At 34.7% G+C, this 21,351-nt stretch overlaps 1 protein-coding gene across 2 annotated transcripts in view; it reads right to left on the reverse strand.

Annotated features, from left to right (window-relative positions):
• Positions 1–21,351, reverse strand: part of SNX2 (sorting nexin 2) — a 53,426-nt gene that overhangs the window by 25,232 nt on the left and 6,843 nt on the right. Inside the window, exons 2-4 of one of the 2 annotated variants that reach the window (XM_057736653.1) lie at positions 5,056–5,173; positions 1,359–1,380; positions 498–661 (exon numbers count right to left, since the gene is read on the reverse strand). In XM_057736653.1, coding sequence (XP_057592636.1) covers positions 498–661; positions 1,359–1,380; positions 5,056–5,112 — 243 coding nt within the window. In that variant the 5' untranslated portion in view covers positions 5,113–5,173. The remainder of the gene's footprint in view (positions 1–497; positions 662–1,358; positions 1,381–5,055; positions 5,174–21,351) is intronic. The other variant, XM_057736643.1, reaches the window with a different exon arrangement.

The following is a 21,351-nucleotide window of genomic DNA, read 5'->3' on the forward strand; positions in this document are numbered from 1 at the left end:
AGCTCAATGACTTTTACAAACACATCTCTGTAATCAGAATGTAAATTAAGAAAAAACACCATCATCACACCCTAGAAGGCTCTCATGCTTCCTCTTCACTCACAACACATCCCTTACTCTGCCAGTGTTATTAACCACTAACACTTATTACACACTTGTATCAAATAAAATTACTCAAGATACCACTTTATTGTGATTAAGTTTTCAAGCACTTTTAGACATTTTCTTATTTGACCAAGAGAAGAACACTGAGACACACATTATCATTATGAGATCACAAATAACAAACTGCTTGACTTGAGAAGGAAAGTGATGTGCCCAAGTTACTGGACTAAAAAGTGGTAGGGATAAAATTAGAAGCCAAATCACCTGACTTCTTTAGTTCAGTGTTCTTTTTCAAAAATTTCTAAAAGGCTTTTTGATTACAAATAACTAACAGGAGAGAACAAAAAATGTATTATTTACATATTAACCTAGAATACAAACATTTTCCATACCTCCTCCCTGGATCTATCAAAGATCACAGGAGCAGACATACTCTTTGATTCAATTCTGGGAGCAATGAGTGTCGTGGGGGTCACAGGTGTGACTGCAGGAGAAGGTTCTGAGGAAAGTATAGGTTCCCTTTCTGGACTGTCCAGAGAAACTTCTTCTGTAGCTTCTAGATACAAATTAAACAAGTTAGTTAAGGACACTGGAAACAAACTCCCAATAGTCTACAGAGCAATGAATTATGAAAAATATTTTTATATGACCCACAATATCAAAATATTATTTTCAAATAATTGTTATAAACAATTTATGAATCCTTCTTTAGTTGTTTATCAAAACTTTAAAACCAACAGTGATTTTGTTGATTTTAAGAAGAATTCCAGTAAGTCAGCAATAATTATCTACACTAGTTGTAGGGATAAGGCTAGTAGGAAAGCAATGATGTGGATAGTTCCACATACATTTGTGTCTGGATCTGTACTGTAACTAATACTTGTGGTAACTTACCTTCCAAAATCTTGCAATTAGGCTAACATTACAATTCTTCCATACATGTGAACACAAATTTTATGGCAGGAAACTGCCCAGAACTATCCCAAACGGGATTAAAAATTTGTTATGGAAAGTTCACAAAGTTAGTAATCTAAAGCAATTAACTGCTAAAGATTACTGGATATTAGTTGAATACACAAATATGATACAAAGCAAATAGGTGTTTAGATTTTCATTAAAGTACTCATTCACTTGAAAAATCTAAAATTAAATATATTTAAAAACAAATCAAATCAGTAAACTGAATGTCTACAAGCTATGTAACATTGTGCTAAATGCAATGGAGAAACACAAAGAAACATAAAATATCATACCTGCCCTCAGGGAGTTTATAATCTAGTTGGGAAAACAAGACATAAGCATGTGGAATGTTAAATAATAATAAAAGACAAATAACAGCGAAGAGAACAATAAAAAGAAAATTATAAGACATTTAATTGCTATATGAACTATATAATATAAACGCTACGATTTGAGTTGAAGTGGGAGAGAATAACTCAGGCTGGGGAAAATGAGGAATATTTTATGAAACCAAATTGAGAAGATCTGAATGGGTTTAGAGAAAACATGAGGGAAGCATTCCACGAAAATGAATTACAGTTGACCCTTGAACAACACAGGGGTTAGAGCCTCCAGCCCTCTGCACAGTCAAAAATTTGAGTATAACTTATAGTTGGTCCCACCATATATGTGGCTCCTCTGTATCTGAGGTTCCACATCCTTATATCCAATCAACCTCAGATCAAGCTTTACTGTAGCATTATACTAATTTAAAAAAATGCATATTAGTGGACCTGAGCAGTTCAAACTCATATTGTTCGGGAGTCAACTATAACAGCATAAGCTAAAAGCAAAGCCAGAAAAGTGAAAATTACAATCAGTGGCCAGAATGATAACCACAGTTCTGCTGCTTTATAAGAATGATACCAGGAAATGGCAGGCAGGACTATAAAGGAAACAGGATCAGATAAGTCGTTTCTAACCTGAGGTTCCTACATTCCTTGAGGTTTGGGAAGGTAGTAATGATAGTTGGTGAGCCATTTTAATACCTCAAAAAGTGTATCAGTAATAACATAATATGTTATTTACCTGAAGCAGTATCTTACCTCTTGGATTAAGAGATACAAACTACTATGTATAAAAATAAATAAGCTACAAGGGTATATTGCACAGCACAGGGAATACAGCCAATATTTTATAACTATAAATGGAGTATAAACTTTAAAAATTGTGAATCACTATGTCATACACCTGAAACCTATATAATATTGTATATCACATATACCTCAATAAAAAAATAAAATTTTTTTTAAAAATGGATAGAGATTTACGTTCAGCATACTAATGTGCAATTTGCTTTAAATTCTTCCCATGAAGAAGTATTATTTTAGTAAAAGTAATCTAACATACTACAAATTAACAAAGATTAATTCAAACCAGACTTAAAAGTTCCATATAATGTCCCATTTGTACTAAGACTAAGATTTCCTTGGAAGAGATACTTTGAAGATAAGTATAAATTGATAATGTCAATGTCAGCTAAGTAATATTTCACTCATACCACAGACAGCAGAGAATTTTTTAAACAAAGAAATACTCATTAAACTTAGATTTGGTATCATTTGCTGAAAAAAGTAAGTGAAATAAGCTAAGTACCCTGGCAGAAACAAGTTCTAAAAGTCTAGGACAATTTCAGAATTGGCAATTTGCTCACCCTCACTTATTCCTCTAGGGTAGTTTCCTAGTATGTTCAGTGTAGCTTAGTGTAGGATGCTAAGTAATGGTGCAAAGGGACTCTGTAGTCACCCATGTTTGGTGAATACTCTGTAAGTAAGCTAATAACAACAACAAAAGTCATGCCTGAACTTTTTTCTACTACCACTTCTGGCATAATAGTATTTGAAATGCTACCCAAAATACATTAGCATATATACCAATTACAATCTAATCTCCTTGTGGTTTTAACACCAAATGGCTAAATCACTAGAGCAATACCTATAGTTTCTCCTCTGATACAGGTCTTAGAACACCTAATGATGTCATCATGAAATGCAGGTGAGTTTAAGATAAAAGATAAAGCATATCTACAGACTTTTGTCTGTAGATAACAAAAGAAACAGATAACTATTTTTATTGCTTAGTCCATCTCTCCTTAAAAACAAACAAAAATAAACAAAACGAACACTGACATTGACCATATCTGAATCACTATATTTAGTATAGGCTGTACTAGGTACACTAAAACACGAAAAAAGATTTGTCTAATTAAGCTTAGTGGGCTAATATCACTATGTAATCCTCACATGGCAAACATCAGCTGGGCACACTGTAAACAAGAAAACCCTCTTTCCTTACACATACAGACAAGACACAGACACATAGACACACACACACTTCTGTTTTTGGAGTTTCAGCAGACTCACTAACACAGAATTCTGAGACTTAAAGGTGAAACATTCTTTAATAAAATGGATAATCCAAGTGTTCTATGTATGACCCCATACTATTAGAGGAATAGGCACAGTTTTAGATTAGCAACTACCTAGCAGAGAAAGAACTTGTGTCATCCTTCAGATTAAAACATAAATGCCGTGAAAAAACTTTCAAGGACTGCCTGGAAAAAAAGTCCATGAAAGGAAAGAAAAAGGAAAACTACAACTTTCGTTAACTGTCATTGTACTCTAAGTTGTTAGGTAGCTACAAAAAAGGGGGTGGGGTGGGAAAATGATTGGTATTTGGTTTCACATTTTTTAGTTTTCTAACATGAATTCATAAAATATATGAATTCACCTGAAGTGAAAACTTTTCATATATCAAGCAAGTTATTATATGGGGGCTTCCTAGGTGGCACAGTGGTTAAGAATCCGCCTGCCAATTCAGGGGACATGGGTTCGATCCCTGCTCCAGGAAGATCTCGCATGCCACCAAGCAACTAAGCCCGTGCGCCACAACTATTGAACTTGCGCTTTAGAGCCCGTGAGCCACTACTATTGAGCCCATGTGCTGCAACTACTGAAGCCCACATGCCTAGAGCCCCTGCTCTGCAACAAGAGAAGCCACGGCAATGAGTCTGCGCACCACAACGAAGAGTAGCTCCCATTCACTGCAACTATAGAAAGCCCGCACACAGCGAAAAAAGACCCAACACAGTCAATAAAATAAATTTATATTAAAAAAAGTTATTATACAGACTTCTGTGATGGAGAATTGTATCTTTAAACTTATTTGTATAAAAAAACAAAGGATGGTTTGAATATTCAACCACTATAAAAGCTGAGAATATATTAAGTTTTAACTCAATGAAAGCCAGTTTTTTAGGTAAATTAAGCTCTTGAACACACAAAGATTTACTATTTTAATTATTTGTTGTTAATTCTAAGGAAGATTTTGCTTTTTAATATCCAAACATTAATTCATATCTAAATTTTAGTCTTAAAGCAGATAACTGTTTCAAAGAGAGTCCAATTTTTTTAAAAGTAGAAGAGAACCACACCAAATCCTGCCCCCATATCAAAAATAAATTCCTGAAGCATCAGTTTACATACCTAATATGGAATTAAAATGGAACATGTGGTAAATACTGAAGGATTTTACTAAAACAGATTTCAAATATATATAGACTATAGATGTGATTTTTAAATCCAGAGTTTAATTTTTCTTTGTGACAACTTGTAAGTAATAAGAAAGAATATAACCCCTGCTATTTCTCAAAGTATGAATGCCACAACCACTAGTTTGAGTTCAAGTACTGATCAAAATAATCAAAGTATGTGTGACTTATTTTCATATGCTTAATTAAAATGAGAAAGGATCACATTCACAATTCTTTCAACAGTCTTTATTTTTCACAAAGCAAAGTAACTGAAATTTGCTATCCTCTTAAGTTGTTAACGAGAAAAGTTCCCACCAACACTTTACACAAAATGTCAGTTTTGCTTTAGAGAATATTTTCTAACAGGATATATGCTACAATTGACAATTAAAAAAAAAACTAAAGGTATTTACAATTACCTGCAAAAAGGTCTTCTCTGTCATCATCCAGCACAACTTCTGCAGGTTTTGGACCATTGGAGTTCGTACTAATATCTTCTGTAAGAAGACTAGCTGGATCTGGAGATGATGGACTTGACTGTTAAAAAAAACAATAATTGATAATGGATTGCCATGTTTGTCTGTTATAATTATGTCTCTATAAACTACAGAAATAGAATATTCTCTTGATGAGAGGAGAAGAAAGAACAAGAATGCCTATTTATAGTTCCTCCTTTGAGGGTACGAATGAACCAAAAACACACTTTTACTCACCTTCTCCTTTCTTAACAAGAAATCACTTAAGATTTAAAAAATAAAATTTCTTCTAGTCACCCAATTAGATACATTAATTTGTCATGTTGAGTTATAATTAACAAAAACAAAATTTAATGATTTACATGTCATGTAATATTATGATACAATAGTAAAAATCAGATCTTGAAAACATGCTGCATGAGTAAGAAGTTCAAATTACTACTTTACTGTAAGAGAAAGGTTTAACAGTAGTCGAATTAAGACTACAATTACTCTAAAATTTCTATAGTTTCAAACTAAAAATAGGCCCACCCCCAAATATTTACATTTCCACTAAGCTGAGGGACTATTTTTGTACTTTTTAAAGTTCAAAGATGAGCAAAATAGAATCAAGATTGTAAAGCTTTTAGTTTTATTGCAGTTTTCTTATAGTAATAGTTAAAAGCAATACTCTTTTTTAAAAAAATAACAAAAAGGAAGTTGTACATGTTAAAAGTACACATCCAGATTATTCACAAACCCAACATCCCTGTGCAATCAGCACCCAGATCAAGAAAGAAAACATTATCAACTTTAGAAGCTCCACTCATGCTCCCTCCCATTCTTTACCCTCTCCCCACCCAGGCTTCTACCAACATGGATTTGTTTTTCCTATTTTCTCTCCTCATGGAACTAAAACCATACAAAACATATTCCTGTGTGTTTAGTTTTTGATCTTAATGTTATGTATACAAGATTCTTCTATATTATTGTATGTAATAACAGAACACTCATTTTCATTGCTGTAAATATTCCATTGTGTAAATACACCACAATCGATCCATTCTACTGTTGATATGCATTTGGGTTTTCAAATTTCATTATCAGTTTTTTACCACTACCAATAGTGCTTTATGAACCTTCTAGTATGTATATATTTTAGCAAACAGTGAACAAATCTGTTTGGTATGTACCTAGAAGTGGAATACCTGATCATAGGGTAGATGAATGTTCTGCTTTAGAAGTTATCGCTAAACAATCTTCTAAAGTGGTTATATAATTTACACTCCCACCAGTAATATATAAAAATTTCAGTTGCTCCCTATCCTTGTCAACACTTTAATACATTCCATCTTTTTCATTTTAGCTATTATGGAGGGTGTAGAGTGTATCTTATTGTGGTTTGAATCTGCAGTTCCCTGCTGAATAATGACGCTGAGCAATTTTTCATATGATTAACAGACATTTGGATATCTTCTTTTGTGAAGGGTCTCTTCAAGTGTTTTCCCTATTTTTTTCTACTGTTCTTATTTATTTGTAGAAGTTCTTTACATATTCTAGATACAAGTTCTTTATGAGATATGTATTGCAAATATTTTTCTGCCAGTCTGTACCTTGACTTTCCATTTACTTAATGGTAGGTATTCATGAATAGAAGTTCTTAATTTTATTAAGGGTAAATTAACAACTTTGTTTTATGATTAGTAAATTTTTTATAGGATGAATAATCTTTTAAGGCCACTCCTAATTCATAAGATTTTCTGATTAGCTTCTTGAGTAAACTATCCTCTGTGGCATGAGGACATTTCTTAAGAGCTTTCAAAAACAGTTTAAATTCCTTACGGGAAAATTTAAAGAAGTAGCTTTCTTTTCTCTCAAGAGTTCATTCTTACAGACCCAAACTCTCACAAAGATAGGCCTCTATTTACCTTAGCATTTTTTCTTAAAGGAATTTTAAAACAAATAAACTTTTATTATAAGCTTTTTCTAGAACATGTTCCTGATAACCTCAGTCTCATCTCTAGCTGTGTCTGGTTGGGTGAGTGGTATATATGCTTCTATAGCATATCTATTTCTTTTGCCATAATTTCTCTTACCACAATATGTTGTAATTATTATCTGTTTATAGACTACAAACTCTATAAGGAAAGAAGAATGTTTTATTTTGTTTATTACAATACTGAAAAGTTTGAAATACCCTAAAAGCACAGCTACATAAAAATGTAGCAGAGTGGCTCCAATACCCATTCATGATAAAAGTTCTCAGTAAACTAGGAATACAAGGGAACATCCTCAATTTGAGAAACAGCTACAGAAAACCTAGAGCTAACATCACACTTACTGAGAAACTCAGAGCTATGTCACTAAGATCAGGAACAAGGCAAGGATGTCCCCTGTCACTATGGCTTTTCAACATCATACTGCAAATTCAAGCTAATGCAATAAGACAAGAAAAGAAAATAAAAGGTATATAGATTGGGAAGAGATAAAACTCTGTGTTCACAGATGACCTGATCCTCTAAGCAGAAAAATTCAGAAGAACTGACAAAGAACTAATAAGCAGTTATAGCAAAGTTGCAGGATACAAGTTAACATACAAAAGCTAAACACTTCTACATACCATCAACAAACAAAATTTGAAATTAAAAAAAAAAAATCATTTATGTCAGCACCCCAAACAACTAAATACTAGCAGTAAATCTAACAAAATATGTATCAATAAAATATCCATATAAGGAGAACTAAAAAACTCTAATGGACAAAATTAAGGAACTAAATAAAGAAATATTCCATATTCGTGAATAGGAAGATTCAATATTGTCAAGATATCAGTTCTTCCTGACTTGATCCACAGATTCAATGCAATACCAACCAAAATCCCAGCAAGTTATTTTGTGGCTATCAATAAAATGATGCTAAAGTTTACATGGAGACACAAAAAACCTAGAAGAGACAATACATTACTGAAGGAGAAGAACAAAATGGGAGGACTGAAGCTACCTGACTTCAAGACTTAACATAGGCTACAATAATCAACACAGTGTGGTATTGGTGAAAGAATAAATAGGTTAATAGGACAGAACAGAGAGCCCAGAAATAGATCCACATAATATAGCCAACTAATCTCTGACAAATGAGCAAAGGCAATACAATGGAGAAAATTTAGTCTCTTCAACAAATAGTGCTGGAGCAACTGGAAATCTACATATAGAAAAAGAACCTAGACACAGCCCTTACACCCTTCACAAAAGTCAACTCAAAATGGATCACAGACCTAGATGTAAAGCACAAAATTATAAAGTTTCTAGAGGATAGCATAGGAGAAAATCTAGATGACCTCAGGTTTCATAATGAGTTTTTAGACACAAAAGAGGCACAATCCATGAAAGAAAGACCTGATAAGACAGACTTCACTAAAATTAAAATTAAAACTTCTGTTCTGCCAAAGATACTGTCAAGAAAACGGAAAAACAAGCTGTAGACTGGGAGAAAATAATTGCAAAACACACAACTGATAAAGCATTGTTATCTAAAATACACAAAAAACTCTTAAAATTCAACAATTAGAAAATGAATAACAGTTTAAAAATAGACCAAAAACCTTAACAGATACTTCACCAAAGATAAACACATGGCAAATAAGCATATGAAAACACACCCCACATCATATGTCATCAGAGAAATGCAAATTAAAACAAAGAGTCACCACTATATCTCACAGTGGTGCACTCTATACACCTATTAAAGTGGTCAAAATTTGGAACACTGACAATGCCAGATGCTGATGAGGATGTGAAGCAATAGGAACCCTCATTCCCTGCTGGCGGGAATGCAAAGTGGTACAGCCACTATGGAATACAGTTTGGCAGTACATTTTTAAGATAAGCATACTCTTATCATATGTTCCAGCAATCATGATCTTCAGTATTCATCCAGAGGAGTTGAAAACTTATGCTCACACAAAAACATGCATGTAATGTTTACAGCAGCTTTATTCATAATTGCTAAAACCTGGAAGCAATGAAGATGTTCTTCAGTAGGTGAATGGGTAAATAAACTACAGTACAGGGACTTCCCTGGTGGCGCAGTGGTTAAGAGTCCACCTGCCAATGCAGGGGACATGGGTTCAAGCCCTGGGCTGGGAAGATCCCACATGCCGCAGAGCAACTAAGCCTGTGTGCCACAACTACTGAGCCTGTGCTCTAGAGCCCGCGAGCCACAACTCTTGAAGCCTGCGCCTAGAGCCCGTGCTCTGCAACAAGAAAAGCCACCACGAGAAGCCCATGCACCGTAATGAAGAGTAGCCCCTGCTCATCGCAACTAGAGAAAAGCCCATGCAGAGCAGTGAAGACCCAAAGCAGCCAAAATTTAAAAAGTAAATAAAATTTAAAAAAAACTTTCAAAATATCGTTACAATAAATAAACTACAGGACATCCAGACAATGGAATATTTTCAGACTAAAAGGAAATGAACTATCTAACCATGAAAAGACATAGAGGAAATTTAAATACTACTAAGTGAAAGGAGCCAGTCTAAAAAAGCTACATATTGTACAATTACAACTATATGACACTGTGGAAAAGGCAAAACTATGGAGATAGTAAAAAGATCAGTGGGTTGGGGGAAGGGAGGGATGAAGAGGCAGAGTAGACAGGATTTTTTAGGACAGTGGAACTACTCTGTATGACATTATAACAGTGGACACAAATCATCATACATCTGTCCAAACTCAGAGACTGTACAATACCAAGAACGTAAACACTTGGGTGATTATGATGTATCAGTGTGGTTTTACCCATTGTAGCAAATGTACCACTATGGTGGAAGATGTTGATAATGAAGGAAAATGCATGTGTAGGGGCATTATATGGGAAATCCCTATACTTTCACTCAATCTTGCTGTGAATTTAAAACTGCTCTAAAAAGTAGTCTATTTTGCAAAAAATGTAGTAGCAGAGTGGCATTTATTGACACATAAACATGCTTATAATATGCCATTATATAAGAGAAATAGTTGCACATGTGATGCAGTTTCCTGACACTACTCATTAAAAATAAATGTTTTCAGCAGTTGGCCCTCTGTTTCTGGGGGTTCCAACAGATTCAACCAACTGAAGACTGAAAATATTAAAAAAAAGTGAATTACAGAAATTTCCAAAAAGCAAAAGTGGAATTTGCCACACACCAGCAACCACTTATACAGCATTTATATTGTATTTATAATTATTTACAAGCATTTGCATTGACATAGGTACTATAAGTAACCTAGAGATGATTTAAAATGTGTGTGAGGATATATATAGATTACATGCAAATACTATGCCACTTTACATAAGAAACTTCCATAAAAGGGATTTTGGTGTCTGTGGGACGTCCTGGAACCAATTCCCTGTGGATACTGAAGGAGAACTGTACTTGTTTTAAATAAGATACAGGCATTAAAGACCTACATGTAATATACCTGTATACTCAACTTCATTTTGAACAAAGGTTTTTATTTTTAAAATATCAAAATTTCCTGGGGATCAAAAGCTCTGCATTCTAGTTCTACCAGCACACTACCTTGTCTCTGGTTACATAAATTTCCTTGGGTACCAGTTTTTTGTCTATATGATGAGAATTGCTATAATAGTCTTTTTTTTTTTTACCTACCCATTTTACTATTTTACACTTTCTAAAGTCACCTAACTTCATTTCTTTTTTGCATTTCTTAACCTTACTTGATAACAACTTTGAAAAAACACGAAAATTTGTAAAAATTAAACACAACTTTAAAAATAGTCTATCTCAATTCATTACTATAATTTAATGCTTGTATAATGAACGTGTGACCAAATCTCAAGAGAAAAGACAAATCAACAGTTCTCAACCCCAAAACAGCTCAGATGCTGGAAGTATTAGTTATAAAAACTTTTAAAGCTTTTCTAACTATGCTCCAAGAGATAAAAGTAAATACATATGAAATGAATGAAAAGAAAGATGTTCACAGCAAAGAAATAGAAACTACCAAAAAAAGAAAAAAGGAAAAAGAAAATTTCAAATTTCAGAACTGAAAAAAATTATCTAAAATAGAAAGCTTGCAGAATGGGTTCAATAAAAGAATGAAAATGGACAGAAAAAAAGTGTCAGTGAACTTTAAAATAAATCCACATAAAGTATCCAATCTGAATAATAATGAAAAAAAGTTGAATAAAGTGAACAAGGCCTCAGGGGTCTGCGGGATAATATTAAAAAGTCTAACATTCATGGCACTGAAGTTCCTGGAGGGATGAAAAACTTTTGCAGAAATACCTAAAGAAAAAATGGTTGAAAATTCCTGAAGTTGAAGGACATAAATTTACAGGAGCAAACCCCTCAAAGAGGATAAAATCAGAGAAAACTATGCTTACACACACATCATCACACTGCTAAAAGTATTAGGGAAAAAAATGAAAGCAGTGAGAGAAAAAAGCCCAGCATTTTTACAGGGAGACACCAATTAAAATCGGTGTAGATTTCTCATCAGAAATCACAAAGACTAAGAAAAACAGTCTAGAATACTTTCAAAATGATGGCAGAAAGAACTATCTACCCAGAAATCTATAAACAGCAAAAATGTCCTTCAGGAATAAAGGTAAAATAGTTTTCAGATGAAGTACAAATAAGATAACTCATCATCAATAGACCTCTTCTAAAACGTTAAAGGAAATGCTTTATGCTTAAGAAAAATGATACAAGAGGAAACAATAAATGAAGGAAAAGCAACAGAAATGCTAAATACCTGAATAACAAAAAGAAACTACCTTTTCCCTCTTCAATTCTTTAAAATAGACACGTCTATTCAAAGTGAAAACTGTGATAATAGTACATAGTTATAATACATCTAGAGTATTAACAACCTACAATGTATTTCTTATAACTGAATATTTATACTACCCTAATATCTTGGGTATTCTTTCTCTGACACCAAAGTCAGAGAAAGAAAAACTAACATGTTTATGTAACATAAAAGACTCTTTATATTATAGTTCAGTGCCTGAGAGTGGAGAACAAGATGGGAATGGTGTTGACAGTAAACAACTCCAGTAATGGCTATGCTGGCAGCAGTCACCCCACTGTAGGGAGACTAACAGGCATGCACTTTCTACTGGTGCCCACCCATCAGCAGCACGGAGTGCCCTGCTCCAACGCTCTCAGAGCAGTCTTTGAGCAGTCACTCACTAAAGGCTCTCAGGACTCACTTATCTCTGCCCCTGCCTCTCCATGTCTCTTTGTTTCCTAATGAGTGCAGGAAGAGCTGTTCTCCCCTGAATGAAAAGGAGTATGGAGAGAGTGGCCATCTGATAAGGAAGTGATGGTGGAAGGGTATAGTGACAGCTTCTGGGTGATGAGAATTATATTTGTCCAAGACAGGCAATGAGGAGATATCAGTATTTTTAATAAATGTATATTCTTTTCTTCCCCTATATCACCATTTAGGGGAAGTTTGCTAGAGATTATTTTTATTAAAAGTTTCAAGGTTGCTAATCTCTCTTCAAAACAAAAAAACAAAAACAAACCAAAACAACCAGTGCTTTAGATTCCAACCAAGACTAAAGAAGCCCACCTGAGCCTCTTTCTCCCACTGATTACACTAAAAGCTCTGAAGAGAATACAGAAACAATGATCTAAAAGTAAATAATAGGCAGGCTGGGGAGGGAGCCAAAAATGTGAAAAATGATCCTCATGGGGATGACTCTTAAGATTTTGTTTATTCTCTCCCCCAGCTTTTCCTGATGGTGGCCCCAACTGCAGAACTACGATAGGATTATGTGAAGAGACTCAAAACAACAACAACACAACACACAAAAGAAACAAAAACAGTTAGTTTACCTAGCTATAACACCAGGGTCTCTACAACCTAAAGAATGTAAGTGGAAAATCCTTTTTTTTCCCCCTTGCTCCCCAAACCTTTCCTCTCCTGTCCCTGCCCTTTGGGCCCGACCTAGTTGCTTAGGCGCGTGACATAGCATCTAAAACCCCAAGAGAAAACCTACTCTTCTAGCCAGCTGAACCAGGAAAAGGGGGCCCAGTAGCCTTAAGAGGAGGAGACAGAAATCCTCATTAGTATTTTCTCTCCCTTCTTTCATTGCTTTTCTACAAGGGTAGCCCAAGCTGAGCTCCAGTCCAGTATGTGACAGTGCAGACAGTTAAAACCCTGAGAGAAGCCTGTTTCTGGGAAACAGCCTTAGAAGAAAGAGATCAGCATCTCTTTCCCCTGAAAGGACCAGGTCTGTTTACTGTCCAGTATAATAAAGATAACGTATCCTCTGGAGCAAAGAACAGGCAGACACTGCCTATTATTAATGACTTATGTTCCCTAAGCTCAAGTCCCTCAGCTGTGACACAAACCAAAGGCTACAACACTGGCCTGGGCCCCTCCATCTTATCACCTTGGCAGGAGAGGCACAGGAAATGGTCACATATTCATGCTACTGGGCTGGCCAAAAGGTTAGTTCAGTTTTTTCTATAAGGTGGCTGTAGCTGTCTTTAACGTCACTCGAAGCAATTTTGTTAGACTGTATGTGACAGCTGTCATATCAGCTGTGTTTAAAAAAAAAACCTTAAAACTGCTGAATTTTTGTGTAGCCATTTTAATATTGACGATGGAAGAAAAAAAGCAACGTTTTTGGCATATTATGCTTTATTATTTCAAGAAAGGTAAAAACGTAACTGAAATGCAAAAAAAGACTGGTGCAGTGTATGGAGAAGGTGTTGTGACTGATAGAACATATCAAAAGTGGTTTGTGAAGTTTTGTGCTGGAGATTTCAAGCTGGATGATGCTCCATGGTTGGGTAGACCAATTGAAGTTAATAGTGATCATATCAAGACATTAATTGAGAACAATCAATGTTATACCACACAGGAGATAACTGATATACTCAAAATATCCAAATCAAGCACTGAAAATCATCTGTGCCAGCTTGCTTATGTTAACTGCTTTGATGTTTGGGTTCCACATAAGCGGAAAAAACCTTCTTCACTGTATTTCTGCATGCAATTCTCTACTCAAATGTAATGAAAAGTTCCATTCTTAAAACAAATTGTGGTGGGTGATGAAAAGTGGATACTACACAATAATGTGGAATGGAACAGATCGTGGGGCAAGCGAAATGAACCAACACCACCCACACCAAAGGTTGGTCTTCATCCAAAGAAGGTGATGCTGTGTATATGGTGGGAATGGAAAGGAGTCCTCTATGATGAACTCCTTCTGGAAAACCAAACAATTAATTCCAACAAGTACTGCTCGCAATTAGACCAACTGAAAACAGCATTCAAAAAGTGTTGAGAATTAGTCAACAGAAAATGCATAATGTTCCACCAGGATAATGCAAGACCACAGTTTCTTTGATGAACAGGCAAAAACTATTACAGCTTGGCTGGGAAGTTCTGATTGATCCACCGTATTCACAGACGTTGCACCTTCGGATTTCCATTTATTTTGGTCTTTACAAAATTCTCTTAATGGAAAAAATTTCAATTCCCTGGAAGACTGTAAAAGGCACCTGGAACAGTTCTTTGCTCAAAAAGATAAAAAATTTTGGGAAGACAGAATTATGAAGTTGCCTGAAAAATGGCAGTAGGTAGTGGAACAAAAGGGTGAATACGCTATTCAATAAAGTTCTCAGTGAAAATGAAAAATGTGTCTTTTGTTTTTTACTCAAAAACTGAGGGCACTTTTTGGCCAACCCAATACTTGCTATGCTTTGAGTAATAAAGTCCTTTTATCATGTCAACTTCCAGCAACCATAAACCAAGTTAATCTGTTAGCTTACCAGGAGGGTAAAGTTTACCCTTTACCATACTTGAAAGAAAAACTCAGTGAGCTTGAAGGGTAAATTATTAGGAAATCTCCAATCTGAATAATAGAGAGGGAAAAAGAAATGAAGAAAATGAACAGACCCTCAAGAATCTGTGAATCAATATAAAAAGGTCTAACACTCACGTTACTGAAGTCCTAGGAAAAAAGCAGTGCAAAAAATAGTTCAAGAATGATGGCTAAAAACTCTCCAAATTTCGTGCAAGACATTAATTTACAGATTCAGAAACATGAAAACTCCAAACGGGACAACTTCAGAGAAAACTAGATGCAGCCTCATCATTAAAAATGGTTGAAATCTAAAGATTAAAAAATAAAGATGAAACAGCTAAAGAAAAACAAAAAAATTACATTTACAGAAACAATTAGAAGAATTGAATATTTCTGATCTGAAATCAGAAGTAGCACAAAATCTTTAAAGCACTGAAACAAAAGAGCTGACAATGCAGAGTTCTGTATCCAGCAAAAATATCCTTCAGGAATGAAGGTAAAATAAAGTTATTCTCAGATTAAAGAAGATTATAGGAATCTACCATCACTAGATAAACTCTAAAAAAAAAAAAAAAAGTGTTAAGTTTTTTACCCTGAAGATATATAAGAAAAGTAATAAAAACTTGGACCTTCAGAAATAAAAGAAGAGCCATAGAAATGGTAACTGGGGAAATAAAATAGACCATTTTTCTTAAGTTATTTAAAAATGTGTATAACTATGAAAGCAAAAATAACACTGGTAAGCCTTTCAATGTATGGAGATGTAATACACATGAGAACTATAACATAAAAGAAGGGAGAAGAGTGGACCTATATGGTTGTAAGGCTCTCCATTTTGTTTGTAGAAGTACAATATTAACTCTAATTGGACTGTAAATGGTTAGGTATGTATCTTCCTCTGTTTTCACAGGGAAAAACAGAAGAGAAAAACAGTAAACAAATAAAATGCTAGATCTAATGCAATCATACCAATAATCACATTAAATGTAAATACTCTAAACACACCAATTAGAAGACAGAGGTGGCCAGACTGTGTAAAAAAATAACAATGCACAACATGCTGCCTACAAAACCCTACTTTAAAGACATAGATAAAAGTAAAAGAATGGAAAAAACATGCCATGCTACCAAAGAAGAGCTGGTGTGTTACATTAACATCACAAAACATAAACTTAAGAATAAGGAGTATTATCAGCAATAAAGAGGGATCTCATAAGATAAGGATCAATTAACCAAGAAATTCTAATAACACTAAATTACAATAATTGATACAATAGATAGATCACAAGGGAAGATAGAAAAGACCGGGAGAAAACTATCAGTCAACCTGACTTAATATTTAGAGAACACTTCAACAATAACATCAAACTATATACATGTTTTTCAACTGTACACAGACTGTTCACCATAACAGATCACATTCTGGGCCATCAGATAAACCTTAACACATTTAAAAGAACTGAAATCATACAACATTCTTTGACAATAAATAAAACTGATATCAGTAACAGAAAACTATCTAGAAAATCCTCAGATTTTGGAACTTAACACACTTCTAAATAACCTATATGTCAAACAGGAAGTCACAAGGGAAATTAGAAAAGAGGCCCAATTGAATAAAAACAAAAACACAACATCAAAATTTGTGGGATGCAGCTAAAGCAGTGCTTACAGAGAAATATATAACTAAATACTAATACGCAAAAAAAAAAAGTCTTGGGAATTCTCTGGTGGCACAGTGGTTAAGAATGTGCCTGCCAATGCAGGGGACACAGGTTTGATCCCTGGCCCAGGAAGATACCACATGCTGCAGAGCAACTAAGCCCATGCACCACAACTGCCAAGCCTGCACTGTAGAACCCATGAGCTACAACTACTGAAGTCTGCACACTTTAGGGTCCGAGTGCCATGACTACTGAGCCTGCATGCTGCAACTGCTGAAGCCCGCATGCCTAGAGCCCATGCTCCGCAACAAGAGAAGCCGCCACACTAAGACTGCACACTGCAATAAAGAGTAGCCCCTGCTTGCCACAACTAGAGAAAAGTCCATGCGCAGCAACGCAGCCAAAAAAAAAAAAAAAAAAAGTCTTAAATCAATGATCAAAACTTCTATTTGACAAAACAGAAGCACAAACTAAACAGACAGCAAGCAGAAGAAATCAATAAAATTAAAAAAACAAAAAAAAGAAAGAAATCAAGAACCCAAACACTGATTCTTTGAAAAGATTCTAATAAAATGATAAAACTTTAACAATATTAAAATAAATGAATAAGGGGCTTCCCTGGTGGCACAGTGGTTAAGAATCCTCCTGTCAATGCAGGGGACATGGGTTTGAGCCCTGGTGTGGGAATATCCCACATGCCGCAGAGCAACTAAGACCATGTGCCAAAACTACTGAATCCACATGCCACAACTACTAAAGCCTGCGTACCTAGAGCCTGTGCTCTGCAACAGGAGAAGCCACCGCAATGAGAAGCCTGCACATCACAACAAAGAGTAGCCCCCGCTCTCTGCAACTAGAGAAAGCCTGCACAGCACCAACGAAGACCCAACACAGCCAATAAATAAACAAATAAAATTAAAAAATAAATAAGCAAAGAGATGACATAAATTACCAATATGAGGAATGAAAAGGGAGGGGCATCACCAACAGACTCCACAGATATGGTAATAGGATAATGGAGTACTATGAAAAGCATATGCCCATAGATTTTACAACTTACACTGAATGGACAAATTCCTTTAAAGTTATATACCACCAAAGTTCAACAAGAAGAAATACTTCTCTATCAGAGATACTGAATTTGTAGTTAAGAATCTTCCAACAAACAAAACTACATGTTCAGATGATTTCAACAAGTTATATGTCAACATTTAAGGCAGACATAAGACTAATTCTACACAACCTCTTCAAGGATATAGAAGAGGAGAAAACACTCTCCAATTCATTTAATAAGGTAAGCATTTCTGATACCAAAATCAGACATTACAAGTAAAAGAAAACACACAAATATCTGTCACAGACACAACAGCAGCAAAACACTAGCAAATTGGATGCAGCAATATATAAAAAGGATAAATATATTATGACTGTGTGGGGTTTATGCCAGGAATTCAAGGTTTATTCAACATTTGAAAATCAATCAATATAATCCACTTTATCAATAAACTAAAGGATAGAATTATATGAACATCTTATTAGATGCAGAAAAAGCATTTGCCAAAATCAACAACATACAGAGGTACAAAAGTCAGAACACTAGGAATAGAAGGGAACTTCTTTAATCCAATAAACATCATCTACCAAAAAGAAAAATCATATTTAAGGGAGAAAAGATGAATATTTTCCTCCTATGAGTATGAAAAGGGAAAAGATACCCACCCTTACCACTTCAATTCAACATTAGAATATTGGTTCTAGCTAGTGCATTAAGACAAGAAAAAGAAAGACATGAAGATTGGAAAGAAATAAAACTCTAATCACAGACAACATGATTGTCCACACAGAAAATCCCAAAGGCTCTACCAAAAAATCTACTAGAACTAGAGTGTTTAGCAACAACTGCAGAAAACAGGGTAAATATGCCACCAATGAGCAACTGTAATACAAAAACACCAAAAAACCATAAAATAGGTATAAACTAATAAAATATGTACTATATGTGTAGGCTGAAAACTATAAACACTGACGAAAAATATCAAATAAGACCTAAAAGGGGAGGAAAAAAATAGGAGAGAAATAGAATACTTAAGACTTAAATGCTCAATATTGTTAATATGTTAATTCTCCCCAAAACTAATCAATGGATTCATTACAATCTCAATTAAAACCTCAGCAGGAATTTTTGGTAGAAATCAATAAATAGATTTTAAAATTATATGGACAGGCGAAAGAACTAGGATAGCCAAAACAATTTTGAAAATAACAAAGTCACTGGATTTACACTACCCGATTTCAAGACTCAATTAAGCAAGGTCATCAAGACAGCATAAAATTGCCAAAAAGATAGTCAAAAGATCAATGAAACAAAGTCCAGAAATAGACCTACACATACATGCTCTATTGATTTTTGACAAAGATGAAGACAACCCAATGAAGAAACTTTTAAAGTCTAGCTTATTTAACTTAATATAGAACATCTGAAATTCATCAATGTTTTGCATGTACTGAAAAATACTATCAACTAATTAATACTTAAAGAACATTCTACCCAATGTCAGACTAAATACATTCAAGTGCACACATAATATTTACCACAAAAGACCATATTCTGAGCCGTAAAACAAACTGTAACATGATTATCTTTCAATAAATTGTGGTTGAAAAACAAGATATCTATATCAAAAAAAAATGAACCTTGGGACTTCCCTGATGGTGCAGTGGTTAAGACTCTGCACTCCCAATGCAGGGGACCTAGATTCAATCCCTGGTCAGGGAACTAGATCCCACATGCAAGCCACAACTAAGAGTTTGCAAGCCACAACTAAAGAGCCCACAAGCCACAACTAAGGAGCCTGCCTGCAGTAACTAAGGAGCCCACTGGCTGCAACTAAGACCACTTGCTGCAACTAAGATTCAGCACAACCAAATAAATTAAAAATATATATATATAAAAAAAGAACCTCTACTCATAAGAAAATTAACTCAAAATCAATCTGAAGTCCAAATATAAAAGCTAAAACTATAAAACATATAGTAAAAACATAAGCAAACCTTTTGTGACCTTGTGTTAACATTAGTCAAAGATTTCAAGTGTAACATATAAAGTACTATCAATTAAAAAAGGATAAAACAAGCCACAGTCTGGGAAAAAAATATACTCAAAACATGTATCTGGCAAAGGATTTGTATTAGAATACATGAAGAACTCTCAAAACTCAATAAGGAAATCCACTTTAAAATGGGCAAAAGATATGAAATACTTCACAAAAGAAGACAATTTTCAAATAGTGAATATGTACGCAAAAAGATACCATTATTAATCATTAGGGAATGTATATTAAAAACCACAATGAGGTAACACTATATACCTTTTAGAATGACTAAAAATCAGTGGTATGCTGGTATATGTTTAGCAATCAGGTCTTTGGGAGAGAACACCCTGAATTTTAGCTTTGCTGATTTCTGGGGCATAAACATGCCCTCTGTGACCGATTACTTCTGACTGAATGTGAAGCTAGGAAGACATGTACTTTCTATCACATAGATACAACAGACATATAACCTAGGAGCATAGAGACCAGTAAATCATAGTAACAGAATTCGAAAGTGACAGGTTTTAAATATTTATTACCTTTGTTTTTTTTAAAATATAATTTATATTTATATAATTCTTAACAATGGCTGCTTACTAACCAGCTTACAGATTCTGAAAATTTAAAGATCAGTTCTTTCAAGCCAGTATAAGCCAGCCCCAAGCATGCCACTGCCTGAAATAAAACTGACACTAATGAGTGTTGACAAGGATGTGGAACAACTGAATTCTCAATCACTGAAAAAAACAGCCTCATAGTTTTCTTTTTTTTCTTTCTCTTTCTTTCTTAGAATCTTTTATAATTTTTTTAGATTTCAGAGATAAAATGAATGAAAACCTGACCTGAAACTAAAATTAGGCAAATCGAGCTGAACTGAAGGTTCCTTCAGATTAGCTTTCAGGAGTCAAACATTCAATAATACATAGAAAGTGTGCTCTCTGAATAGGGATAAAATTTCAATATTAAAATAACTTTTGGGACTTCCCTGGCAGCACAGTGGTTAAGAATCTGCCTGCCAATGTAGGGGACATGGGTTTGAGCCCTGGTCTGGGAAGATTCCACATGCCACGGAGCAGCTAAGCCCGTGTGCCACAACTACTAAGCCTGAGCTCTAGAGCCCGTGAACCGCAACTACTGAGCCCAAGTGCTGCAACTACTGAAGCCCACAAGCCTAGAGCCTGTACTCTGCAACAAGAGAAGCCACCATACTGAGAAACCCATGCAACGCAATGAAGAGTAGCCTCCGCTCACAGCAACTAAGACCCAACCCAGTCAAAATTAAAATAAAAAATTTAAAAAATTTTAGGAGTATTTTTTAATTAAAAATAAAATAAAATAACTTTTAAAAGGGAGGAAATACTATAACATGATTTTGTCTTGAAGCATCATGCGTTTATTTTAATGAAACTAAATGTTATCAATTCTCAGACTTAGAGAACACTGTCCTAATGGGCATGGTCTTGAGTCATATTATTACTAGTTATGATTATAACCTGAGTTATATTATTATTAGGGCCATTAACTTGCAAGACTAAAAGTAAGTAACTTCATCTCCCTATGCTTTATCTCCCGTGAGCCTTTCTGGCAGAAAGTTTGGTGGTGTCTTATAAAGTTAAACATATATTTACCACACAACCATCAATCATACCTCTAAGTATTTTCCCAAAGGG

This window comes from Hippopotamus amphibius, chromosome 1 (assembly GCF_030028045.1).
Source record: "Hippopotamus amphibius kiboko isolate mHipAmp2 chromosome 1, mHipAmp2.hap2, whole genome shotgun sequence".
NCBI lineage: Eukaryota > Metazoa > Chordata > Mammalia > Artiodactyla > Hippopotamidae > Hippopotamus > Hippopotamus amphibius.